The 27,556-nt window shown below is 42.6% G+C and overlaps 1 protein-coding gene across 2 annotated transcripts; it reads left to right on the forward strand.

Moving 5' to 3' along the window:
• Window positions 1-26,584, forward strand: CRK (CRK proto-oncogene, adaptor protein). 2 transcript variants are annotated; one of them, XM_057535769.1, is made up of 3 exons: window positions 1-401; window positions 11,018-11,383; window positions 23,955-24,098. In XM_057535769.1, the coding sequence occupies exons 1-3, from the start codon at window positions 161-163 to the stop codon at window positions 23,960-23,962; spliced, it is 615 nt and encodes a 204-aa protein (XP_057391752.1). In that variant the 5' UTR covers window positions 1-160; the 3' UTR covers window positions 23,963-24,098. The 2 variants fall into 2 exon arrangements, with proteins under 2 accessions (XP_057391752.1, XP_057391751.1); XM_057535768.1 differs by having other exon boundaries at window positions 2-401; window positions 11,018-11,553; window positions 23,955-26,584.
• Window positions 26,585-27,556: the final 972 nt, after the last annotated feature.

The raw sequence follows: 27,556 nt of genomic DNA on the forward strand, positions 1-27,556 counted from the left end.
GGGAGCGCGTCATTTCCGGTGGGGAAGGCCTGCGGCCTCCGCCGCCATTTCGGGCGCTGCTGTGAGGCTGAGACCCGAGCCGGTCCGCTGGGCGGCGGGCGCCGGGACTGGAGGGGCGCGCGCGGCTGCGGCGGCCCAGCGTGTAGGCGCGGAGGCGGCCATGGCGGGCAACTTCGACTCGGAGGAGCGGAGTAGCTGGTACTGGGGGCGGCTGAGTCGGCAGGAGGCGGTGGCGCTGTTGCAGGGCCAGCGGCACGGGGTGTTCCTGGTGCGGGACTCGAGCACCAGCCCCGGGGACTATGTGCTCAGCGTCTCCGAGAACTCGCGCGTCTCCCACTACATCATCAACAGCAGCGGCCCGCGCCCGCCGGTGCCACCGTCGCCCGCCCAGCCTCCGCCCGGTGAGGGACGGACGGGACGGGAGGCCCCGGGCGGGGGTGAGGGCCGCGTAACTCCCCAGCCTGGCCGGCTGCTCCTCGAGAGCTGACCCCCACGAGGGACGTAGGCAGAGGGCCGGAGTGACCGTGGCCGGGGGACAGCCAGCTGCCGGGGCTTGCTCCCACGGACGAGCGGGAGTGTGTGGGGGAGGAGGAGCCGCTGACCCAGGCCTCTGGGTGTGACTTGGGAGGACAGCCCAGGGGAAGGGGAACTGCTTCGGCCCCAGGGTGGGGCTAGCGCCCGAGCAGGGCCGAGCAACGTGGGGACAAAAGAGCTGAGGGGGATGTTGGCACTGCGGGGGCATCACTTGGCAGCGGTGCCCGGAATAAATCCGATAATCCTACAAGTGGCTTTTTAGGCTTGAAACATTTCCTGCAGTGTTGGAGAGCCGGGTTTGGCCATACTCCCCTGGTGGCCTTTGGTAGGAAGTCACCACATACTGGCCGGGAGGGATGGAGACACCCTCAGGAAACCGGTCAGCTTTTTCCTTTCTTGGGCATTTTTCCAAAATACTTTTACCGTCCTCTTCCCCCGCGGAGGACGAAGGTGGTGAGCTAAGTGCCTTGGTTATAAAAGAAAGGCCTCTGTGACCAGCCCAGAATAAGCTGATGACCGGCTGACTGTGTCCAAGAGATCTTAGCGTCCAGAGACTGTCCTCCACAATGAGAGGGTTCTAGTTTTCAAAGCGATTAGTGGAGGAAAGATTTTTCAGGAAATAATTCAGAAATAAGACAGTGAAGACAATCCCTTCCCTGAAAGTGAATGGAACTTCATTTTTTTCTTGGACCTCAACATTGTCAGTCTTGTACTCCAAGGCCTCTCCTTGTTCAGTAATTTTGAGGGCTGTGACCTGAGTCTTCCTAGATGTTGGGAACAGACCCTGCTGAGCTGATTCTCTGAGAATTTAAATTATCTGCACCGGATCTTCCTTGCCAAAGATTGAGATGTGACTCTCTTACCCATGCCATTGGAGTTGTTTGGGGAGTATTAAGGAGATTTAGGCACTTAGTACTTGAGATTTGTGAGGTACAGAGTAATTCTGAGGTTGCTGTTATCTGTGTAACAGCACCAAGAGTCTTAGCACCTTCTCACTGTTTCCAAGTTGAAGCAGTTTCGTCCTGACCAGCTGAGATGAGATCCAGGCCACTCTCTTGTGAATTAGGAGGCTCCTGAACTAGCCTTTGCAGACTTGCCCTTTTAGGAGAGTCCTAATTGAGATTTATTCACTCTGGCCAGAAATGGGGAAATGGGGTAGTCTCTTTGTTGTTAACACATACCAATTTTAAAAAGAGAATGGGGATATTTTTTTAAACTTTTTTTTCTTTTTTCTTTTTAATAAATTTATTTATTTATTTGTTTGTTTATTTATGGCTGTGTTGGGTCTTCGTAGCTGTGTGCGGGCTTTCTCTAGTTGCAGTGAGCGGGGGCTACTCTTTGTTGTGGTGAGCGGGCTTCTCATTGTGGTGGCTTCTCCTGTTGCGGAGCACCAGCTCTATGCGTGCGGGCTTCAGTAGTTGTGGCACGCGGGCTCAGTAGTTGTGTCTCACGGGTTCTAGAGTGCAGGCTCAGTAGTTGTGGCGCATGGGCTTAGCTGCTCTGCACCATGTGGGATCTTCCCAGATCAGGGCTCAAACCCATGTCCCCTGCATTGGCAGGCGGATACTTAACCACTGCGCCACCAGGGAAGTCCCAAGCGTGGGGATATTTAAGCCCACAAGTTATCTGAGGTCTTTCTCAGTCTGGTTGGTTTAATAGCATTATAACATGAGATGGGAATATTTTTGTATTTACCCTAAATCAAATATGTTCTACTTTTTACCACCTTCATGGTGCCTAGGGTTTTGCATTACTGTGCAGTGACATGATGGCAAACGGTCCCTGAAACTCAATTCTCAACATTTTGTTTGTGTATGTGTTTTGTTGGTTGCAGAATGTGGAAATAGCAGCAGGCAGTTTTATTTGAGCTTTCCCCACGTCTTGGTGTTAACGACTTTAATCTCAGCTCTTACCTTAATATTGAGCTCCACCTTTTCATAACAGATATGAGGTCAGATCCTTGGCCCAAGAGAGAAGGTGAGGATTGCTAAAGTTTGTGCATGGGGTGTGGAAAGTTCATGGGCATTGTGGTCATTTTTCTTTCTGCCATGTACCCTATTTTTCACATAGGGCAATTGATTCAGTTGCTGTCTTTATAAAAACTACTTAATCTTTGTTTTCCCCCTCCCCCATCCAGCTCTTATTCTTTTGAAACCTCACAGAAGAATTTCTTGAATTTTAGAAAGGCATATACAATATTAATAGCTAACATTTATTGACTGGTTATTCTATGCCAGGCACTTTGCTGAATACTTTATGTGCCTTGTCTCATTTACTGTCTATAACAATCTAGTGAGGGAAGTATTATGATCTCCACTTATTAAAATATTTCCATTTTATAGATGAGGAAACTGAGAGTCAGAGATAAAGTAAATTGCCCAAAGTCACACAGCTAGTAAATGACTGAGCCAGAATTTGAACCTAGGAATTGTGACCTGAGAGCTGACACTGTTACACTGTACTCCTTTCTGTCAAAGCCAATTTTCTTTTGAGATCCCACAGTGCACTTTGAGGACTCAAGACTTTTGTCTCTGCCCTGGGTCCCAGGTTCTGTTTAAAGACCAAAAGGAAAGAATGACAAGAAGTGGGGCTTCCCTGGTGGCGCAGTGGTTGAGAATCTGCCTGCCAATGCAGGGGACACGGGTTCGAGCCCTGGTCTGGGAAGATCCCACATGCCGCGGAGCAACTAGGCCCGTGAGCCACAATTACTGAGCCTGCGCGTCTGGAGCCTGTGCTCTGCAACAAGAGAGGCCGCGATAGTGAGAGGCCCGCGCACCGCGATGAAGAGTGGCCCCCACTTGCCGCGACTAGAGAAAGCCCTCGCACAGAAACGAAGACCCAACACAGCCATAAATAAATAAATAAAATTAAAAAAAAAAAAAAAACAACCAATTGTTTAAAAAAAAAAAAAAAAGAAGAAACTGGCTTTAGTGTTCAGAGAATACACATCTGCTATCTATAGTTGGTGACAGAGAGGCTTTTAATAACCTTATTTGGCAGATTGAATATGGGAAATGAGCTTTTTGTTTAGGATTATATAGTGTATTTTGTAGAGATAATGTAGAGGATGAATTTGTATGGAATGGCTTAGATAACAGATTTTAGAGGCATAGGGACAAAATAGACCAGGTATTCTCAACCTTTTCCAGTGAACCTGTTTGGTGTTTTTTTGTTTTGTTTTTTTAAATATTTAATTAATATATTTCTTTGGCTGCGCTGGGTCTTAGTTGCGGCATGCAGGATCTTTAGTTGTGGCATGTGGGATCTAACCTGACCAGGGATCGAACCCGGGCCCCCTGCATTGGGAGCGTGGAGTCTTAACCACTGGACCACCAAGGAAGTCCCCACCAGTGAACCTGTTTTTAACTTAAGCGTTTAGCTCCCACAGGCTACCAGTGCTGCCATTGCCTGGAAGTGAGCTGACTGTGCCCCAGGGCCATAGGACAGGGCTTGGTCAAGTCTACTGGTCATACTCTGTCAGCTGTACCTCTTGGGGAGACTTTGCAATCATTGATGGATCCACTAGTTTTTTCCTCTTGGAACGTGAGGTTTTACTAGACCTTGTCGAGTAGACAATCAATAAAACTGAGTAAATATGAGTTGGGAAAGTAGTTATAAGCTTGTGCTCTGAAGCCTGGGTTTGAACCTTCCTTACCTGCTGCTTACTACTCATATAGCTTTGGGCAGGTTCTTTAACTTCTCTCTGCCTCAGTTTCCTTATCTGTGAAAGAGGGGAAATAGTAATACTGACCTCATAGGGTTGTTTCGAGGATTCAATGAGTTTTAGTGTATTAGGAATGGAACTGGCATATAGTAAGTACTCAGTAAGCATTAGGTATATTAATCTATGTGGTTGAGAGGGAAGAGTTGAAGCAAGGTGGAAAACTGTTCTCAGCTTTGAAAGGCTTACAGCATGTCTGAAGGAGTAAGTGCTGGGTGGAGGGGGGTGGGGTGCATCAAGAAGCGGGAAAGAACCTTGGATCCAGTACTTGGAAATAGGATGGCGCCTGCCGTCACCTGCTCAACCCAGAGCCTCCCACCTGGTGCTCTAGTGGGTGAGTGGACCATAAAAACTTGCCTCGTTTTGGGGGTGGGGGTAGAAGCTAGGGTGATAACTGTTTGTACTGCCTCTTCAAGGTGGTGCTGGGCCAAGCCACTTCTGGAGATCCTAGCGGACTGCCTGTTATTTACTGCTGCCTTTTTGTGCCTTCAGCATCTGTTTCATTTGTTTACCTCATCTTTTTAGTTCTCAAATCTGGTCCTCATGATTTGCTCTTTAATATCAGAGTATCCCTCCATTCATTGGTTCTGGAGAAGTTCTCCAGTGAGTTACTTAAAGGTTTTAGACCAAAAAAAAAAAAATTCCTTGGTAAAAGGAGGTGGGTTTATTTATTGCAGAACTTCTCCAAGCCTTTACTATGCTCATGTGAAATTATGACTCTAAGAGAGGCAGGTATTGGATACTGGGTCTTTCAAACCAATTTGACCACGGAACTTTTTGAGAAGCATCTTGAGATTCTGTGGAAGCTTCTCTGGGAAACAGTGCAGCAGACTCTGGATTTGGGGATGAATTGAAAATTTCTAAAGGAATTCAGAGGTTTGGGGGTGTGTGTTAAACTGATTTGCTTTTTATTGGGCACCTATAATATACCAGCTACTTTCAGGAACTTTATTAGTTAGGAATTAGGCCCCGTGAGAAGTTAAATAACAGCTAATATAGCTAGGAAATAGCAGAGACAGAATTCATCAAACCTAGTCAGTCTGAATCTGCAAAGTATACCATGCTGACATCCACCGTTTTTAGGAAGTTCTATTTGCTTAGGAAACCGTACATCTTGATAACGTCTTCAGTATACTTTCTTTTTTTTTTTAACATTTTTATTGGCGTATGATTGCTTTACATTGTTGTGTTAGTTGCTGCTGTATAACAAAGTGAATCAGCTATATGTATACATGTATCCCCATATCCCCTCCCTCTTGCATCTCCCTCCCACCCTCCCTATCCCACCCCTCTAGGTGGTCACAAAGCACTGAGCTTATCTCCCTGTGCTATGCGGCTGCTTCCCACTAGCTATCTATTTTACGTTTGATAGTGTATATATGTCCATGCCACTCTCTCACTTTATCCCAGCTTACCCTTCCCCCTCCCCATATCCTCAGGTCCATTCTCTAGTAGGTCTGTGTCTTTATTCCCGTCTTGCTCCTAGGTTCTTCATGACCTTTTTTTTTTTTTTTTTTTTTTTTTTTCAGTATACTTTCTCAAATGGAAGTCAGTGGCCTTGTTAGCCCTTTGTATTGGACAGGTAGTGAGAGTGCTTAAGCAGCCTCTATAAATAGCATAGGCAGAGGAGAAAGAGGGAATGAGAATTAAAGAGGAAAGGAAAGGAGAGGAGGTGCTGTGAGACTGAGAGGCTGATGATGGAGCCACTGTGGTGGGGCCCATGCCAGAAGCGGCCTGGCCTGTTTAGCCCACAGAGCTCTGGGGTGTTCTTCATAAAACCTCCGGAGAGTGGTCTTGTAAAAACTGATGTAACTTGAGGGCTGAAATGCTTAGAAGTAATGAGTTGAGCATGTACAACTCTTTTGGTTAAAAGATACTTCTGACTGCATTGATTTTGATTTCTGATTGTGTTCATAACTGCACATTCAGAATCCAGCACAGGTTTAATGTAGAACAAGTCAGTGAGGTTTTCCAAGTCCCAGCTATGAGAACTCTGTTGTTCTGTTCTCTAGACTGACTGACTGTATCTCCTTCCTTTCCCGCCCTTCTGTTTCCTGCCTTTGGCTGTTTGTGGTTGGAAGGAGATGAACTAGGGAAAAGGAACCAGAACGCATAGCTGTGGTGAGGTTTGGGCTTATCTGGGACTTATGTATGTTCTGTTCCCCCTCCTTCTCTTCTTCTGGATCAGCAAAGCTTGATTGCCCCATATATCTAACTCTAACTGCTGCAGCAGTACACAAAAACAGGTATTCCTCTATGGAATAATTATAGTGTCGTTAGAATAGGAAAAGAGGGAATTCCCTGGCAGTCCAGTGGTTAGGACTCCATGCTTTCATTGTCCTGGGCCTGGGTTTGATCCCTGGTCGGGGAACCAAGACCCCCAAGCCACACAGTGTGGCCAAAAAAAAAAAAAAAACTGTTCAGGAACAGAAAGGGTTGCTCTTTTATTGTGATTTTGTTGTATCTTAGAACATAATTTGTTGTTGCCACTGTTTTTTGTAAGAGCATGTCTCCAGTTGCAAGTGAAAGCCAGGGGAAAAAAATAATGTCTTCCTAAGACATGCTGCTACACTCCTTGCTTACCAACCACACTGTGTATGCTTGTATCCCCAACTACGCTGTGAGTTTCTCAAAGCTGGGAACAGATTTTGATTTAACTTTTCCTCACTTCAGAGCTATGTTCATTAAGAATAATATCTAGGGCTTCCCTGGTGGCGCAGTGGTTGAGAATCTGCCTGCTAATGCAGGGGACACGGGTTCGAGCCCTGGTCTGGGAAGATCCCACATGCCGCGGAGCAACTAGGCCCGTGAGCCACAACTACTGAGCCTGCGTGTCTGGAGCCTGTGCTCTGCAACAAGAGAGGCCGCGATAGTGAGAGGCCCGCGCACTGCGATGAAGACTGGCCCCCACTTGCCGCAATTAGAGAAAGCCCTCACACAGAAACGAAGACCCAACACAGCCAAAAATAAATAAATAAATAAATAAATTAATTAATTAATTTAAAAAAAAGAATAATATCTAACATGGTACTTCCCTGGTGGTCCAGTGGGTAAGACTCCATGCCCCCAATGCAGGGGGCCTGGGTTTGATCCCCGGTTGGGGAACTAGATCCCACATGCTGCAACTAAGATACCGCGTGCCACAACTAAGACTCAGTGCAGCCAAAATAAGTAAGTAAATAAATAAGTAAATAAAAATACTTAAAAAAAGAATAATATCTAACACTTAATAAGCACGTACAGTCTGCCAACCACTGTCCCAAAAGGGTGACTAGTGAAAACCATATTAGCTGTTGTACCTTGGAATGTAGTTGGGTAAACTCTAGCAAGGGAGCTTTTCTTCCCAGGTGTCATCAGAACCATTTTCTAAGCCGGGGTGTTCTGCTGGTGTGAAGGTTCTCCCTACCACTTTGCCCTGGAGGCTTTCTTGACCAGGCAGTGCTAAGTAGGTCTTCTTGGAGCTCACACTGACCCTGTCCTTAACATAGTTCCGCAGACCTGAAAGTTCACTATAGCCTAGCGGTGATAGGTGAGATAGCCATGCATCTCGTTTACCAGACTTGAATAGGAATAATTGCCCATCAGTGATCCGCTTTAGTGAAGAGAAACTCCAGAATATAGCACCACCATGCTCTGGTATGGTCATAACCAAAATCATCTCTCCAGTCCTGTACTTGGAACTATTGGGGTTGCATTATGCTGGTGTCTGATGAGCGTTTGCCATAGATGGACAATCCTGGGTTTGGGCATGTTATTTCAACATCTTGAGTTGGAGAGACAGCCAACATTATTGAATGTGGGCTATTAACTTGTTTTAGTTTACAGCCATGAATTCCACAGATGGACTTTTGCAATATAAGAAATGTGCATCTGTCCTCTCAATTGTGTCTTGAGCTTTCTTTCATTTGGGTGAAAAGAGAAGGCACTCATCAGTACTCATTCTGTATTGAGGACTTCTGATTAACTTCCAAAGTTTATCTCTTCACCTGTCTCCAGTAGAGAATTTTCAATGTACTTTTTCTGGTCTTTCTGGAAGAAGTGTTTTCTTCTAACATTGAACGAAATAATTTGGTCTCATTTTTTTAGAGTGGCGAAGTGATTTAGACAGCTGGGCTACCACAATGTTCCTGTTTCACAGCATTAATAGCAAAGGGTTTTAGATGGGTGGGCTAGTCTTAATAGGAGTGGGGAGGGTAGATTGGCTGTTTCCCTTAACAAAGGAATCGAACAAGTAACTTTCACAAAAGAAGTACAAATAGTCAATAAACAAGAAAAACATCAAACAAAGATATTTAAGAAGAGATATCCCTGCTGTTTGGCAAGGATATGGGGGAAATGGGAACTCATAAACTACTGGTGGGAGTGTAAAACTATACAAACTTTTTGGAGGACAGTTTGGCAACATAAACCTTAATGTTTTTTTTTTTTAAACCTATTTATTTATTTATTTATTTATTTTGGCTGCGTTGGGTCTTTGCTGCTGCGCTGAGGCAGGCTTTCTCTAGTTGCGGCGAGCGGGGCTACTCTTCGTTGTGGTGTGCAGGCTCCTCATTGCGGTGGCTTCTCTTGTTGCAGAGCACGGGCTCTGGGTGCACAGGCTTCAGTAGGTGCGGGCTGTGGGCTCAGTAGTTGTGGTGCGTGGGCTTAGTTGCTCCGTGGCATGTGGGATCGTCCCGGACCAGGGCTCGAACCCGTGTCCCCTGCGTTGGCAGGCGGATTCTTAACCACTGTGCCACCAGGGAAGTCCAACCTTAATGTTCTTAATTTTTTTTTTTTTCTTTTTGATGTGGACCAGTTTTAAAGTCTTTATTGAATTTGTTACAGTATTGCTTCTGTTTTATGTTTTGGTTTTTTGGCCACGAGGCATGTGGGATCTTAGCTCCCCGACCTGGGATCGAACCCGAACCCCCTGCATTGGAAGGTGAAGTCTCAACCACTGGATCGCCAGGGAAGTCCCTAAACCTTAATGTTCTTACCCTTTGATCCAGCAATTGCATTTCAAGGAGTTTATCATAAGGAAGTAGTAAAAATGTTCATTAGTAGACCAGAACAAAAACACTCATAACAGCATTGTTTGCAATAGTGAAAAGTTGGGAATATTTTATAGCCATTAAAAGTCATATTCTTGAAGAATATGGGGAAATTTTTATTATATAAATATTATATAATAGAATATTGTATAAAGTAAAACATTTTTATTTTATAGTAGGAAAAGGGGTAAGGTATAAAATGATAGTAATCTAGTTATAAAAATGTATTTATGATGTGTGTGTGTATATATACCTATATAAAAAACCTGGGAGGTTGTAGCTCAGTGGATTATAAGAGTGTCCTGTGGCAGGGTTAAGGCTGATTAAAAAATAAACTCCAGGGGCTTCCCTGGTGGCGCAGTGGTTGAGAGTCTGCCTGCCAATGCAGGGGACACGGGTTCAAGCCCTGGTCTGGGAGGATCCCACATGCCGCGGAGCAACTAGGCCCGTGAGCCACAACTACTGAGCCTGCGCGTCTGGAGCCTGTGCTCCGCAACAAGAGAGGCCGCAACAGTGAGAGGCCCGCGCACCGCGATGAAGAGTGGCCCCCACTTGCCGCAACTAGAGAAAGCCCTTGCACAGAAACGAAGACCCAACACAGCCATAAATAAATAAATAAATAAATAATAGGGAAACAAAACAAAACAAAAAAACCTCCATGAAAAACAGTGTTCTATAGAGCTATGCATTCCTTTATCAGGAAACCAAATAGTAAAGAATCCAATTAAGATATTGATATTTTGGGTGCTTAGCAGAGTGCAAGTTAAAGGTTTGTATTCCTCGTTAGAAACTTTGTTTCTTATTTGAAGCAAAATACATTCATTTATTATCCTTCAATTCTAGAATCTCAGGATAGGGAGGAAATGCAGTTTAAAGTATGCCCTGTGTCAAAGGCCTCACCATCTTTGTGTCATGTGAATTTTAAGCATTCCTAATATGTCCTTCCTCTTGGACCCTTAGTGTGTCATCAGTTTGAGGATTTTAACACTTCTTCATTTTCCTGAGCATCCTTGTTTACCTTTTTTCAAGACCTGTTTGTTTCTAAGGGAACAGTCCAGTTTCCATGTTTTATTTAAGTGAAGATCTTATGAGTTGATTTTCAAGCAGTTAGCTTCTTAGTTTTTCTTTTTAGTTGTCAGAAGTGAGATTGAGGTCATTAATTGTAGATTAAAAAGATAGTCTAAAACTTTTTCTTATTAGGAATTGTACATTCTAGGTGTGAAGATACGAATGTATGATCCTGGTGTAGGTACCAAGCTCTCCCCACCTCTTCCTGGGATAGCTGCTGGGACTTATGAAAAAGGAGGGCTTGCTACATTTCCTGAGGTTGAAAAGAAGATTGTAACACAGCCTTGAACCGTTTGTACCCTGTAAATGGAATAGCAACAGAACACTTGGGGAGAATGAACAAGAAGTCTCCACGTTGCTCTGTCTTTGATCCAGTATGAGAGCATGTCATGACTGGCGTGGTTGGTCTATCATAGCCTACTGACTCTGCTGCAGGTGGTGATAGGCATCTTTCTTCCCAGGGAATGTTTGAGCTACAAAGTATGATTTTTAGTTTACTATTAGGAGAAGCAGTTATTTATTCTAGACAGGTTTTTTTTTTGTTTGTTTGTTTCTTTCTTTCTGATTAAATATTGACTAAATGTGTTTGGGAAATGCTTAAAATCTACATTGCATCTCCAGTATAATGTATCTTTAAATAATACCCTGCTCTGTTTTTTTCCAGGGGTGAGCCCCTCCAGACTCCGAATAGGAGATCAAGAATTTGATTCATTGCCTGCTTTACTGGAATTCTACAAAATACACTATTTGGACACTACAACATTGATAGAACCAGTTTCCAGATCCAGGCAGGGTAGTGGAGTGATTCTCAGGCAGGAGGAGGCAGAGTATGTACGAGCCCTCTTTGACTTTAATGGGAATGATGAAGAAGATCTTCCCTTTAAGAAAGGAGACATCCTGAGAATCCGGGATAAGCCTGAAGAGCAGTGGTGGAATGCGGAGGACAGCGAAGGCAAGAGGGGGATGATTCCAGTCCCTTACGTCGAGAAGTATAGACCTGCCTCCGCCTCAGTATCGGCTCTGATTGGAGGTAACCAGGAGGGTTCCCACCCACAGCCACTGGGTGGGCCGGAGCCCGGGCCCTATGCCCAACCCAGCGTCAACACTCCGCTCCCTAACCTCCAGAATGGGCCCATTTATGCCAGGGTAATCCAGAAGCGAGTCCCTAATGCCTACGACAAGACAGCCTTGGCTTTGGAGGTACATAATGTGCAAAATGTAGAAAGAAGAGATCTGCTACAGGGTCTCCCTTTCAGACCTCTTAGAGCTTTGTAGGAATGCTGAATACAAGCAACAGCATTGTGATGTTGTTATAGATGTCGAATGGTACTTTACCATTAAGTACTGATTTTGGCATTTAATGTTGGGTTTTCTCTTTTTTATAGAAAACCTATTTTGGAATGAGTAAGCTTAAAACTGTATAACTGAATGTTCTGATTGATCTACTAAACCATACTTTGGCTACTTTAATAACACTACCTAAATTCACAGGAATTAACCTAAAATATTTTTTCTCATCTTCTATGTTCTAATCTGTTTCTTTCTTTCTGTTTATCATTATCTAAAACAAGGTGGGCTCACACAGATTTGAGTACAATAACTGGTCTCTATCAAAATACTTAAACTAATTTTCTTATAAAAATATAATTTTTTACTTTAGGGGGTATGGGGTTTCTTACCATTGATTGATTGTATTCATCAAGTAATTCAGGAGGAACAATAAAGTGTATAGGTATGAAGAGATACATACCCAAAAGTATTAATTCCCAGGAGCAGCAGGTTTACTTGGTCTTTGTTGTTTAATGCATTTTATAGACATGAAGCCAGTTCCTCCTGAGGAATAAAGTTTTGCCTTTTACGGGTGAATAGTTATCCTTGGTAGCCCATCTCCTCTCGCCAACCATTGCATTGTATTTATTCCTGTCTTTAGCACTCACAGCTTTGTCCCTCATCTCCTCTCTTTCTCCTTCCCTCCCTCCCTTCTTTTCTTCCTTTCTGAGTTATGCAGAGCTAGTGGTTCAGCATAAAAGCTAGTGTAGAAGTAGCATGCTTTCCCATCTTTCAGAGCCTTTCAGATATGGTAACTTGAATGTAAGTAGCTAAATTTCATAAGCACAGGCTGAAGTTATGTGAGCACAAGTTAGCAGAGAACGTGCAAAAGTATATTCTTGTAAACTGAAATCTCTAAATTTTGTTTCCTTTGGGTCATGTTTATACACTGAGGCGTGGGAGCATTAGCCTGTACAGTGAGCTGGAATTTATTTGAAGTAGTCTCTGATGTTACTGGATTTGAAATTTTTCTTTTATATTCTGAATAATGGGTGCAAAAGAGGGTTAGTTAGGTCTTACAGGTTTGACTGAAAAATGTGTGTTTTTAAGAGATCATGTTGTGACTTAAAAGAATTGTGTCCTGGTTTTGATGAGGAATGAAATGTATGTTGTCTAGGTCACACCACTTTTTCCCACTTAGAGTTTGGAGGATAAGGAAAACAAGTTTCTAGCCTCATGTTTTCATTTAAGTTCAGATGATGGCAACAACCAACATGGTGCTGTGCACATGACAGTTGTGACTCTTGACATTTATTGCAGACTCTGTTAGCACTGGGCTGGAGTGTGAAAATAGCATTCTTGGAACAAGCCAGCTGACACCCAGGAGAGAATAGTTATCACATTAATTTTGCTTCCATTTGCAATTCCTTTCTCAAAGAGAATTGTTTTTTTTGTTTTGTTTTGTTTTGTCTTTTGGCTGCACTGTGTGGCTTGTGGGATCTTAGTTCCTCCACCAGGGATTGAACCCAGGCCCACTGCAGTGAAAGCGCCAAGTCCTAACCACTGGACCACGAGGGAATTACCAGAATTGTTTTTTGTTTTTTTAATAAATTTATTTATTTATTTTTTCGCTGCATTGGGTTTTCGTTGCTGCACGCGGGCTTTCTCTAGTTGCGGCGGGCGGGGGCGACTCTTTGTTGTGGTGCGCGGGCTTCTCATTGTGTTGGCTTCTCTTGTTGCGGAGCACAGGCTCTAGGCGTGTGGGCTTCAGTAGTTGTGGCACATGGGCTCAGTAGTTGTGGCATGCGGGCTGTAGAGCTCAGGCTCAGTAGTTGTGGCGCATGGGCTTAGTTGCTCTGCGGCATGTGGGATCTTCCCGGACCAGGGATCGAACCTGTGTCCCCTGCATTGGCAGGTGGATTCTTAACCACTACTCCACCAGAGAAGTCCCACCAGAATTGTTTTTAATGATGCCTGCCTTGATTAGAGGCTTTAGTACTCAAAGATGGTTGAGCTGTTCTGCTACTGTGAAACCTAAATCTTGCGAAATAAAAACTAAAGTGGAAGACTAGTTTATGATTTCAGTAAGTTTGTTTTTTTGATTGGATACTAGTTTTGAGCCACATATGCTGATTGATGAAGATAGCTTCTTTCAAGTTAGAACAAATACCCCCAAATAATAGCTTTAAAACACTGTATGTACTTAAAAAACATGATGTTAGTTTAGCATCATAGAAATCTAGAGCTGGAAAAGACCTTAGATATCCTTATTCGTTGTATGAAATAAACTTATGTTGAGACAAATCGAATGGATTGTTTAAACAAGTTGGAGGTGGAGATATGAGGAACCCAGATCTACGTTGGTGCCTTTTCAACCATACCCAGATTCAATCTGCGATTCTTTTTGTTTTACAACAGTGATGCTGCCCTCCTCAGTGTACGTTTTGTGTGGTTTCACTGACAGCATATCCTCAGTTGTATTCTCTATGCAGGGAGGCAGTTTTCCTTTCCCATCTCTGGTTTTTCATAGGAGCTGATGCCTCATCCCTATTGAGATGAGGCTAGAAGGTAAGATGAGGAGACTCTGGCTTTCTGACTGTATCATTCTGATAAGAAAAACATTCATTGCTATATTTGACCCACTATAAATTTATATCTGTAGGGGCTTCCCTGGTGGCGCAGTGGTTGAGAATCTGCCTGCCAATGCAGGGGGCACGGGTTTGAGCCCTGGTCTGGGAGGATCCCACATGCCGTGGAGCAACTAAGCCTGTGAGCCACAACTACTGAGCCTGCGCGTCTGGAGCGCGTGCTCCGCAACGGGAGAGGCCGCGACAGTGAGAGGCCCGCGCGCCACGATGAAGAGTGGCCCCCGCTCGCCGCAACTGGTGAAAGCCCTCGCACAGAAACGAAGACCCAACGCAGCCAAAAATAAATAAATTAATTAATTTTAAAAAAATTTAGATCTGTAGATGAGCTAGGCACGTTTTAGTGGAGTATTACAGTTAACTTGAAATTGATAAATTAGAATCATTGCATTTTAGAATTGGGCAGAACCCTAGACATAATAGGGTTCAGACTGCTCCACAGTGCCCTAACATTTCCCAGGAGGTAGCTGAGGATGCAAGGTTCTGGGTTCCCTCTCTTGCTTTAATCAAAGCAACTCTGTTTTTCACTGTGTTATGTATCAGGGTCTCTCTAAGATTTTTTAAGTACAGAGGGTTTCTGTACTTAAAAAAATAAATTAAAAAAATTGTTCAAGATCCACCTGTCCTCATCTTACAGATGGATGTTTCCTGCATGGTATATTTGCTGTGAACGGAGCCCTCCAGTAGAATATAAGTTAATGCCTATTTCCTCTTTTCCTACCCATCAGATTTCTCTAGTAGGAATGAAGCCTGTTGGAAAGAAGGGATTAATTCTAGCTAACAACCAAAGTAGGGGTATTCCTCTGCCCACTATAATTCTGGGGGAATATAACTGAACCAGGAAGACACCATCTGTTCCATCCATAGCTTCTAATGAAGACAGATTTTTAAAAAATGTGGATATGCTGAGTGTTTTGAAGGAGAAAACACTGGAAGTAACACTAGAACAGTGCAGAGGCACCTTTTATTTTTTTGATCTTAGATTTGATCTAAGATTTTTTTTTTTTTTAAGAAATGGAAATTTATTTATTTATTTATTTTTTCTGGCTGCATTGGGTCTTTGTTGCTGCTTATGGGCTTTCTCTAGTTGTGGCGAGCAGGGGCTGCTCTTCATTATGGTGCACGGGCTTCTCATTGCGGTGGCTTCTCTTGTTGCAGAGCCAGGGCTCTAGGTGCGTGGGCTTCAGTAGTTGCGGCCCACGGGCTCAGTAGTTGAAGCAGTGGGCTCTAGAGCGCAGGCTCAGTAGTTGTGGCTCACGGGCTTAGTTGCTTCGCTGCTGATATAAGATTTTGATTTGATTGGTTTTTGTTTCATGCTTATGACTCCATGGGAACTTGAATAGTGAATTTATCTTGTAAATTGCAGGTGTTAAAATTTATTTTATGCCTCTGTAGACTGTCCAGAATAATCACATTATCTTTTTTCTTTTTTTTAATATTTATTTATTTTTTGGCTGCATTGGGTCTTAGTTGTGGCATGCAAGATCTTCGTTGAGGTGTGCGGGCTTTTCTCTAGTTGTGGCGTGTGGGCTCCAGAGTGCGTGGGCTCTGTAGTTACAGCACTTAGGCTGTCTAATTGTGGTGCTCGGGCTTAATTGCCCTGTGGCATGTGGGATCTTAGTTCCCCGACCAGGGATCTAACTGGCGTCTCCTGCATTGCAAGACGGATTCTTAATCACTGGACCAACAAGGAAGTCCCTCACATTATCTTTTTAAATAAATGTATTTATTTATTTATTTTTGGCTGCATTGGGTCTTCCTTGCTGCATGCAGGCTTTCTCTGGTTGCAGTGAGCGGGGGCTACTCTTCATTGTGGTGTGCAGGCTTCTCCTTGCGGTGGCTTCTGGCACGCGGGCTCAGTAGTTGTGGCTCGCGGGCTCTAGAGCGCAGGCTCAGTAGTTGTGGCGCACGGGCTTAGTTGCTCCATGGCATGTGGGATCTTCCCAGACCAGGGATCAAACCCTGTCCCCTGCATTGGCAGGCAGATTCTCAACCACTGCGCCACCAGGGAAGCCCCCCTGACATTATCTTTATTTTTATTTATTTATTTTAAAAATTTATTTATTTGTTTATTTATGGCTGCATTGGGTCCTCATTGCGGTGCACGGGCTTCTCATTGTGGTGGCTTCTCTTGTTGTGGAGCACGGGCTCCAGGCACGGAGGCTTCAGTAGCTGTGGCATGTGGGCTCAGTAGTTGTGGCTCACGGGCTCTAGAGTGCAGGCTCAGTAGTTGTGGCGCACAGGCTTAGTTGCTCCACGGCATGTGGGATCTTCCCGGACCAGGGCTTGAACCCGTGTCCCCTGCATTGGCAGGCGGATTCTTAACCACTGCACCTCCAGGGAAGCCCCCCCCATTATCTTTAAATGTACTAATCATGTAACTTCCATTTTCTGGCATCTTGCCTTTGGTAGATAAGACTTCTGAGTAACCAAGGAGCTTCTCAGGTGGACTTAGGCATGGACCTGTCCTTCAGGGCACAGATAAGGGAAGGTGTAAAGTGCTTTGGGTCCCTGATTATATGCAGCAGTGACTACATCAACTCTACATCTCCCCATGTGGAACTCTGTGAAGCCTAAGTTATTTAGGCCTTTTGACCTATGTATGGAAAAGTGGAGTGAAGACCTTAATTTTCCCTGTGATCCAAAGAGAAAAAATGAGATTAGAAAGTATAAGAACCTGAGTGACAAGTCTTGGCTGTGTTCAGTTTGTCTTTTTCTGGAATTGTAGCTGTAGATTTCTATATTGTTCATTGAGACAGGTGTCTACTTTCCCTCTCCTTCCATCCTTTTTGGACTTCTTCATTTCAAATTACAGTATCTCAGTGGGAAGAGAGTTTGGAAGTAACTAATCTAGCTTCTTGGACATTGAAGGCAGGCCCTCTGGTATCCTTAGAGATAAATTAAAATAATTTTTTAAATTAAAGTATAGTTGATGTACCATATCATATAAGTTATAGGTATACAACATAGTGATTCACAATTTTTAAAGGTTATACTCCATTTATAGTTATTAGAAAATATTGGCTATGTTCCCTGTGTTGTAAATATATCCTTGTAGCTTATTTTAGTTTTTGATAGTTTATTTTTGTTTTTTGTTTGTTTGTTGTTTTTTTGGGTTTTTTTGGCTGCGCCGCACGGCATGTGGGATCTTAGCTCCCCGACCAGGGATTGAACCCGCACCCACTGCAGTGGAAATGCAGAGTACCAACCCCTGGACCGCCGGGGAAGTCCCCCTTGTAGCTTGTTTTGTACATAATGGTTTGTACCTTCTTTTTTTTTTTTTTTTTTTTAATTTTATAGCTACTTTATTTATTTATTTCTTTATTTTTGGCTGTGTTGGGTCTTCAGTTCGTGCGAGGGCTTTCTCTAGTTACGGCAAGTGGGGGCCACTCTTCATCGCGGTGCAGGGACCGCTCTTCATCGCGGTGCGCGGGCCTCTCACTATCTCGGCCCCTCCCGTTGCGGGGCACAGGCTCCAGACACGCAGGCTCAGTAGTTGTGGCTCACGGGCCCAGCTGCTCCGTGGCATGTGGGATCTTCCCAGACCAGGGCTCGAACCCGTGTCCCCTGCATTAGCAGGCAGATTCTCAACCACTGCGCCACCAGGGAAGCCCGGTTTGTACCTTCTTAATCCCGTATCCCTATCTCTCTGCCCCTCCGCCCCCAGATGATTTTTAAACATGTATTTGAATTATCTCTACTTTTGGGGAGCTCTCTATCATCCACAACAGTGTAGTCTAGAGGTTCCAAACTTTCTTGGATCATAGAACCCATAGTGTTTCAGTAATATTTTACAATGTTCCAGGCCAAATGAAATACTTAACAGTTCCATTTATTAAGTCAGTAGGTTCAAACAGCTTAAATATTTATATCTTAATAACTTAGTACCCACTTGAAAAAAATAATAAAAATAATTGGAAGAAAATAATATTTTTGTTTTTATAAAATAACTTCAGTTATTTAACTAATGAGATGTGTACACCTCAGTTTCTCAAACCTTGGGATCATATGGAACATTGCCACCTTCATTTCCTGTTCTACACTTATTTTCATGAGGTACTTGATTTTTATCGTAGCAACTGCCAAATCCCAGCTTTACAAAGATATGACATCTTTGAAAGGGATGTAGTATAATCTGATGTCAAAATTTTTAACTGCCTCGAGCTGGTAGTTCACATGGCATAACAGATGTCAAGTATTGCTGTGTTTCCCTCAAAAATTTAAAATACTTGCTGGCACCCCTCTGAATTTGCTGCAGTGCTTCTGACACTGTACAGTTTGGGAACCTCAGGTCTAGTTCACTGGACTAGTTCTTAGAAAATTGTTTATGTTGAGCTAAAATGTACCTGCTCTATGTGGTCATCTCCCCACCTCTCACCAAGGGGATGGGGAGCTTAGTTGCAGTCATTATCAGTTGTTGAACTATAGAAAATCTTTTCTGACTTGGACTAGAATCAGGGTAAGACCTATCTTCACCACACCTATCACCAAAAGTGTGGTGCTTTTGCTCTACACCAGGAAGCCTACCTACCAGTTAAATCTCAAAGACCTGCAACTTTCCACCAATATGAGCCATGCCCGTTTCAGTCCATCTCTGAGGCAAGTGAATCATTAAGGCTGAATTGTCGTCACTTGGTCTTCACTGATTTGAAAGATTTTAGATGGGCCATAAATACCACCTATTCCATAGATCAGGGGTCTGCAGGCTTTTTCTGTAAAGGACTTTATAGGCCATCTGGCCTCTGTCACTTTGCCATTGTAGCTAGAAAGCAGTCGTAGAAAAACAACAAATGAGCTTGCTGTGTTCCAATAAAACTATTTACAGAGGGGGCAGCAAGCTGGTTGTGACTTATGGGCCATAGTTTGCTGACCCCTGTCTTAGATTGCTGTAGTTTTCTTACCTTTTTTTCCTCCTTCAGTCAAATCTTGGAATATTTACTAAATGTGTTCTTGGTGTGTTTGGAAATATTTGAAAACAAGGTCCCTGTACTCCATCTCTGTACTTGGTTTCCCTGGTTTTATTTATATGAAGTTATGTGTGTTTCCTGCCCTGAGCTCACTGGAATCGTGCAGCAAATCTGGATCAAAGGAACGTTGGCAACCGTTGATGCCTTTCATGTTAGAAGGCAAACTAGAAAAGCAGTCACCTGGGGTTACACCAGCTGACTAGGTCACACAGCTCCCTGATGTCTCCTGTTTAATGCCATTTGGGCTCCAATTTCTTTCTCATTATCACTGGAACTTACTGGTGAAGGTGAACTGGGTAATCTTTTGCTCCTAGATCAATTCTTTTTTTTTTTTTTTGGCTCGTAGATCAATTCTAGGTGTGACTAATCTGTACCAAGATCATGACTGACCTTGGGAACTACACAGAGCTGGGGAAGAAACCAGTGTGTCCCTCAAGCTCCCTGGGAGTGAAGAAACTGAAGTAACCACATTCAGTCCTCTTTACAGGTGGTGCCATAATTTACTTGCACGCTGGCCCCTGAGGATGTGGCATATGGTTGAGAGGCTAGGAACTGGCTGGGCACTGAAATAGACCTCAGTGGTGAGAGAATCATCACTCTCTCTCTTGTACAAGGTGTTAGTGAGGTCCGCCTCGTAAAAGGAAAGGTTAACTGCTTCATAGTGCTTTGGGTCCTTTATAAGTTCTTTCGTTTTCATTAGTATGCAGATGAGGATTTTTTTTCCATCTATAACTTGAATTTTGAAATCAGTAGTGTTAGAACTACAGTTACTACTGCACTCACTGATTAGTACATTCTTTTGTGTCTTAAAATTGTAACATTTCTGGGGCAAGTATTCAGTTTTGCTTTCTTTGTCTTTGAAGTAGTACACCAAGCTTCAAACCTATATGCATCCCCTGGTCTGGCCTTGGGGAATTCTGCTTCAGAGTGTTGTTGCTTAACGGGAAGAGGAGCTCAAATTATGGTGTCATTTCTGACTTGGAGAAAGAACTGGACTTAGTAGAGCACCATGTTCCTAGACTGCCCCATCCCCTCCTGCACTCAGCCCCAGGCTCGACAGCTACCCTTCCTTCCACCCTGTTGGAGCTCGAGGGCCTCATGTGTTCTAAAGGATAGTCATGTTGCCTTTGGGACTTGTCTGTTCTTGACCCCAAGAGTCCCCATGTGCTTTGAATATTTTGGAAGAAAGAACCCATAGGGTATTATACATAGGGTATTTAATTTTAATAAGATCTTCCTCAAAGTATTTGTACTTCAAGGCCGCTTTGGGCAGGTCAATTAGCCTATTAACCACTTACAACTTTCTTCTTTTATCCATTTAAAAATCAGAATCGTTTCAGAGTCATGACACAGCTTTTTTTTCCCCACCCTGTGGTGGTTGGACTTCTCTGCCAAGAACCTAAGCAACTGTAAAAAAAGATTTTGGATTCTAGAAGATGGAGTGCTTTTCCTGAGCCCTTCTCTGTAGGGTAGAACCAAGAGAGTGTATACATCAGAGATGTTGTATGATGTCAGACTCTGATGTTGTCCAGGGGACTAATTTGCACTTCATTCATCCCCCCAGTAACATCTTGCCGTATGGGAGCCCCGACTCATTTCTCCCTTTGAACTCTGAAGGAAGAAAGGCCTGAGGGCAGATCAGCAGGTTTTGCCCTGTTTGTGGAGAAGCTAGTGTGGTTTTGTGGTACTGATTAACAGCAAGGGGGTGGGTGGTCCACATTTCTACCTACCTGTCACTTAGAGCTCTTTTGGATGTGATTTGAGACAACACTTTGAATGCTTAAGAATAATGGCAATCTTACAGTATAAGAGAGGTGTTTAAACCTAGATTTTGGTATCAAGTAGAATGGTGGGCTTAAGGATGTATCCTGAAGAACCATCTTTTAAAAAACACCTAGAAAAGCTGGATAAACCATAACAAACATTCTTTTCTTTTCACTTTTTTATTTAGATATGAAATCATTTGGTAAAACGTACCAATCCTAAGTATATAAGTATATAGCTCAGTGAGTTTACATGTATATATACCTATGTGACAACCACCCAGATGGAAGTATAGAACATTTCCAGCACTCCAGAATGTTCCCTCATGTCCCTTGGGTGTGTTTTTAATATCACTAAAATGATGGATTCAGATATGACAGCTGGGATGTCATTAAACCAGCTTCTTGAAAGAAACTGGCCCCTTCATCCCCATCTGGAGGGGAATCTAACATGAGTGGCAATTTAGATTTTTGACATGAGCAAACACATCCCCTCAAATGTTTTTTTCTTTCTTAAGGTCAGGGACTTGTGTTATTCTGGGTCCAGCTACCTGAATAGCACTTTAGTATGACATGAGTGTTTTAACAGATAGTACAAATAAATAACAAAAACGGTGGTGGGAGTGCTGCACTTGATATAATTTACTGTATCATAGCAAGGGGCTAGCAGCACACGGGTATTTATTCCGGTAACGTGTTGTGTGTGTGTATGTGTGAAGAGTGGGGAGTCAAAGATAGTTGACAGTTCAGAAACAAGGAAAATTCACTAAGGAATAGTCACATTATGGAGTTTATGTAGAGGCTAACTTCTTGCAACACTGCAAGAATTTTATTTTATTATTTTTTTTTCATATTCTTCCCCTCGCACTTTTTTTTAAAATTTATTTGGCTGCATTGGGTCTCAGTTGAGGCACTCAGGTTCTTTCGTTGCGGCATGCAGGGTTTTAATTGCGGCGTGGGGGCTTCTCTCTAGTTGTGGCCTGTGGGCTCAGTAGTTGTGGCGCGCGGGCTTAGTTGCCCTGTGGCATATGGAATCTTAGTTCCCCAATCAGCGATCGAACCCGCATCCCTTGCACTGGAAGGCAGATTCTTAACCAATGGACCACCAGGGAAGTCCCAAGGATTTTAAAAAGAAGAGAACAAGTGAGATAGTCTGAGAACTAGAATTGGGGATATAGGAAGAAATCTTTTAGATTGTTTTTACTACCAAGGAAATTTTCACTTGATGTTCTGGGCTTCCTCTCTTCAAAGACTGTTTGAAAATTTTTGCTTGTCATAGTTGGCCTGCTCAGATGTCAGGAACTGAATTGGAAGATTGCTGGGAATAAACAGAACCCTGGTGCTAGCAGCCTATAGGAACTGGATCTGTTTGGAAAGATGTACATGCAATATCATTTTTCCCTCTCCTCCCCTTACACCATTAGCCTTCACTATCAACAGATCAAGCTGCTGCTTTTTCTCACACTTGTGTCTTATCCCTTGCCTCTCTAATATCCGATGGTTTCTGTCTTCCTTTTCTCAGCATCCTATGACCCCCACAACCACTTTAGACCTCTACGGTTTTCAGATAATTCTTTAGGAAATTGTAGACTGGCCAGTATGCAGCCTGTTTCCTCTGTGAGTGAGATCAAGCTGGTTTTAGAGAAGGCCCCGGCCTAGACTTGGGTTGGCTTTGGCCAGTAGTTGGCCTGCATTCTTAGGGAAGGAACCCCAGGGCTGTGGGAGCATAATTTGAACGTTCTTGGTATAGCAGAAAGAACATAAATGGGCTTGGGAGCCAGGTACTTCTGGCCTCAAATCTCAGCCCTGTCATTGGCTTTGTGACCTCAGGTATAATATGTAATTGCTCTGAACCTCAGTTTCTCGTATGTAAAATGAAAACAATTCCTGTCTTATAGGGGTATAATGATTATTAGAAAATAATTCATGTAAAATGCTCTTTATAGTACTTTATGAAAGTTAAATATATAGTAGTTATTAATTTAATAAAACCAAATGAACAGTAATGTTTAGAAAGAACTTGCCTGCTCAAAACTCCGATGTTCATAATTAAAGGATAGTCATAAAGTTCTTTAGTCCAGTGACATTTGGGGACTTATCTCACCATTGTTAAATACTTTGCTACAGGATGAATCCATTCATCAGACTCACCTTGTCTTAAGATTCATAATAAGATAGAGGTATATCCTAGATTGTCAAAAATATCTGATGTTGCAACAGGAAGCTTTTTGTAACAGCAAAAACGTGATGTCCCCTTGTTGTTAATGAACAAGTACCAAGTGGCATTGAGGGAGCGACAAGGTCTGTCAGTACATGGTGGGGTGGGAGTGAGGGGACTGGCAGGCAGTGGCCTGCCAAGTAAAACTTGCTGAAGAAGGTGGGGTCTTTCAGGGAGCTGATGGAATTTGGAGTCTTGGCCTGTACCTGCTCAAGTGGGAAAAGCCTTGCCTTGGTAGGAAGGTGATGGGAACACTTCATTTTCTGGGACCAAATGAAGTATGCTTCCCATGATTGCCTTCTGCTCTACAAGCAGCAGCAGGCCAGGATATGTGTACGAGAGTGGGCTGGGGGATTGTGCTGCTATATGCCAGCGATGGGAGGGCAGTGTGGGTCAGGCAGGAAGCTAAGAGTAGTGGGTACAAAGATAAGGAATACTAGATCATTCTAGGTAGGGTTGCTCCTCCAGAGACACTTGAGATTTCTAATCATGTTTTAAGATCCCTTCTATCTTCTGTACTCTGTGTTTTTCTGCACTGCTAAAATCACTTCTTCCTCCTGCCTGCATTAACCACGAGTAATCGGTCTGGTGGCTGGGGCTTGGGAGGCAGCGAATAGCCATTTCTGTGATACCAGCCCTAGAGCAATCACGTGGGCAGGGTATGGCTAACCAGGAATGGAGTTTTTCAGCTTGCATTCATAACTGGAAATAAAGTGTTGTCCTTATTCTCCTCCTGCAGGTCGGTGAGCTGGTAAAGGTTACGAAGATTAATGTGAGTGGTCAGTGGGAAGGGGAGTGTAATGGCAAACGAGGTCACTTCCCATTCACACATGTCCGTCTGCTGGATCAACAGAATCCTGATGAGGACTTCAGCTGAGTATAGCTCAACAAACAGTTTTGCTCACAGATGGGAACAATCTTTTTTTTTTTTCCAATTGCCATCTATACAATTTTCTTACAGATGTCAAAGCAGTCTAGTTTATATAAGCATTCTGTTACCTGTGATCTCTTTTAGACTGAACTACTCCATCCCTAGTCTTATTTACCATATTCAGGGTACGAAACTGGAGGGCTAGTGTGTTAACTTTTGAATTGGCAATTCTAGATGGTAGCAGCGTTGCCTGAGTGTATCTGAAGGGATAGGGATCTTGCCTTTTTTCTTTCAGGCAATATAAATCAACCTGTGGAAAACTGATGGACAGGAGAGAAGTGTTGCACACTGCTTACCCTGATTTATTCAATGGTTTTATTTTCATTCTGAAATCATGCTATCAAATGGCAATAGACTGTTCCCTTCCACCCCCATGAAGTAATCATGCACCGTGTGATAGTACCCAGTGGGATTGCGTTTTCATTTATACAACATGACCATTGTATGACTCATTCTGACAGTTCAAATCCTGAGAATTCTGAGGACACTACAAGAGGCATTTGTCTTCCTTCCCAGTCAGTGCTTTATACTTTTTCTTGGGATTCTTTCAAGCCTTGTAATTCTTTTTCCCCAAACCTACAAATAGGTTGATTCTCAAGATAAGTGTTATTTTCATTCCAGATGATAAGCAGGATGTGCAGAGCACTTTATTCAGTGCATAGCTTTAAGCCAGTATTGGATTCACTGCATGGACAGCCAAACTCCCAGCTCTCTGCCATCCCTCAAGGGGTCATAGTAGGTTCACATTGCTACCACAGCTAAATAGACTCCTGGCTAATGGGATCCAGCAGGGCCATTCTCCTGAGTGCCAGTATCCTATCAGGGGACTCTGGAATTCGTCGCTTGTGTGTAGAGTGGAAGGACCAATCACTTAGAATATTCCATAGATGGTTGGGGGGCCAAATTCTGCCCTTTGCTTTATGTACAACTTGTATAAAAGTCAAGTTAAAATTACATGAGTTTGGGGATAGGGTTAGTGGTTTGAAAAACGTTTGAACCAATCATGAATTACTTATGTATTATTAATTTCATATGGCCAGAATAGTGCTTGAAGTACATGACGTTATAAACTGCCTTCATTTGGGGCTCTTTTTCTTTGTGTTCAAGTTTAGTTTACAAACCCTTTTAAGTATGGAATGGTTTATATGGGGTCAGGTGCTCCAAAGAATTGACTTTTAAGACCAGAAATGATCTAGGCTATATAGACTACAGTATGAAACTTTCAAAGTTAGTTCCCAGTCTAGAGGCACTTACTGGTCTGTGGTGTGATATGACCAATAGAAACACCTTGTTTTTTGCTTTGGGCCTCATTTTAGAAAAGTAATGTAGCTTTCCAATTGTTTTGCATAGGTTAAGATTAATTTGCGTTCATTGAACATATGCCAAATCATGGTATCCCAGTGGCTAGCACAATGCCTGGCACAGTTGGTGTACAGATACTTGTGTGAGTGAATGAGAGTCGTGCAGAAGCTCATTATATGGCACAGGGAAGCCAGCTGGCACAGGATTACATACATTACCACAAGCAAACTAATGAGTTGACGCTAATTTAATATATTTTTTACCTCACACTAAGGTAATGCTTGATAAGGACCTTAATACTCGACTTTTAAAATGTTAGCACAGTGCTATGCACATAATGGGTGCTCAATAATGTTGAATGGACAGATTTGCAATACTAGACTTAATTCCATCTGACTACTCTGTTAAATTTTCAGTTAGAGCATAGATACTGTAAAATCCAAATACACATTAAATCTTGGTTTCCTAAAAGTATGACATTTAAAATATTTGTAGAAAAGCTTTGTCACAACTGATTTGAATGTTTGTATTTTCTTTTGCTTCAATTTTGATATTGGCTTGTAATGTCTCTCTTCATCATATGTAATATTGGTGGAACATGCAACTCTACCCAAATCATAAGAATTTCTCAATGATCGGTTGTCCAAAGCCATTACATGAACTGTTGGATTAGATTTGGCTGGGTGTGGCGGTTGTTGGACCTTAAGAAATCAAAGGACTTCTTAAAAGTATCTTCCAAAAGCAAATGCTAGAATCCTATTTAAGTGCATATGTACATTATCATAGAGCAAAATAAACTGAAATTGGCTGCTATATTTTATATAATAATTTCTGCAAAAGCCCGTTTTTTGGATACTAATATTTGACATGATTAATTCTTATTAATTTGTTGGAATTGTTTATTGTTAATAATGCAAATAGATAATTTTTAATTATCTTTAAGTAACATTTCACTGTTAATGGTTTGAAATGGATGATAAGCAAACCAATTTGAAATAAAATATGAACATGTGCCATTGTATTATAACACTATACACTTTCTTGACAGTTAAATTTTTAAAAAAATGTTTTTTTTTTTTGTAGCATGTATTGTATATGTTTATAGTATATGTAGTAAATAAAAATATGGCCAAATGTTTGGCTTGGTGATCTTTTGAAGAAAGTAATCTTTGAATATTTTTCACAAAAGAGCTAAATCTTTTATGCTTAGGGAATAAGAGATAAAGAAACAATTATACACGCTCTGTGGGTACTCATAAAAGATGGGATCAATCATTGGTGTTATTTTGAAGAGTCTCCAGGAGTCATGAAATAATGATTTGAGGGGACTATAAGAAGAATGATTATGTAATGATTGGAAAGCTGGAATGATGTGAACAGATAACATCAAACTTGTCCAGAAATGGTTATATGTGGGTATAAAGAAATGGATGTGGTAGGGGCTTTGTAAAGCAAATGAGAAGTGTGGATGTTATACAACAGGTTTTTACAATGTTAGGGTAGATATTCAGTGTAATTCCTTCTTTTCTATGTAAGTAACACTTTTTTCAGGTTAGATAATTTAGGAAATTTAAAAGAGTTAAACGTTATGTTCTTCCCATCCCTTCTCAAAGCACATGTATATTTAGATGCATACACATAGCGTGTGAATATATATACCTAAAAGGTTGATTTTATACTCCATAGTCTTATGTCCTGTGGGTAGTGAAGTTTTAAAATGAAAAGGACAAGCTTTGCCGTCATTTATAGAGTATTCTGCCTTGGACCCAAAACAAACATCTAGTTACTGCTGTATACATAGCAGAGTATCAACCCAGAATTAAAGGAAACTCTTGCAAGGGGGCCATCTTTGCTGTACACACACTTAACAGCAAGGTGATTTAAGTATGTTTCCACTTTTTATCAATAAGAAGCTGCCAAATCTTGTGATAGGTTGAGTGCTGGGTTCCTTTACATAGCCTGGAGTGCTCATAACAGCTCTTAAATTTTGTGACCCTTATCTTCAGATTAAAGTCTATTCCTCTTACAGATGTGGAGAGAGAAGTGGCCCTGTCCACAGATGAAAATATGAAAATGGTCTTCCAAAGTTTGGCAGGAGGAAGCTAAGA

Source organism: Balaenoptera acutorostrata, chromosome 20 (assembly GCF_949987535.1).
Source record: "Balaenoptera acutorostrata chromosome 20, mBalAcu1.1, whole genome shotgun sequence".
NCBI lineage: Eukaryota > Metazoa > Chordata > Mammalia > Artiodactyla > Balaenopteridae > Balaenoptera > Balaenoptera acutorostrata.

Excerpts from the sequence above, each read along its gene's own strand:
- CRK (XM_057535768.1), top strand. The coding sequence starts at position 161 with ATGGCGGGCAACTTCGACTCGGAGGAGCGGAGTAGCTGGTACTGGGGG. Across the intron at positions 402-11,017 it reads GCCCGCCCAGCCTCCGCCCG|GGGTGAGCCCCTCCAGACTC; the intron begins GTGAGGGACGGA and ends GTTTTTTTCCAG. Across the intron at positions 11,554-23,954 it reads AGACAGCCTTGGCTTTGGAG|GTCGGTGAGCTGGTAAAGGT; the intron begins GTACATAATGTG and ends CTCCTCCTGCAG.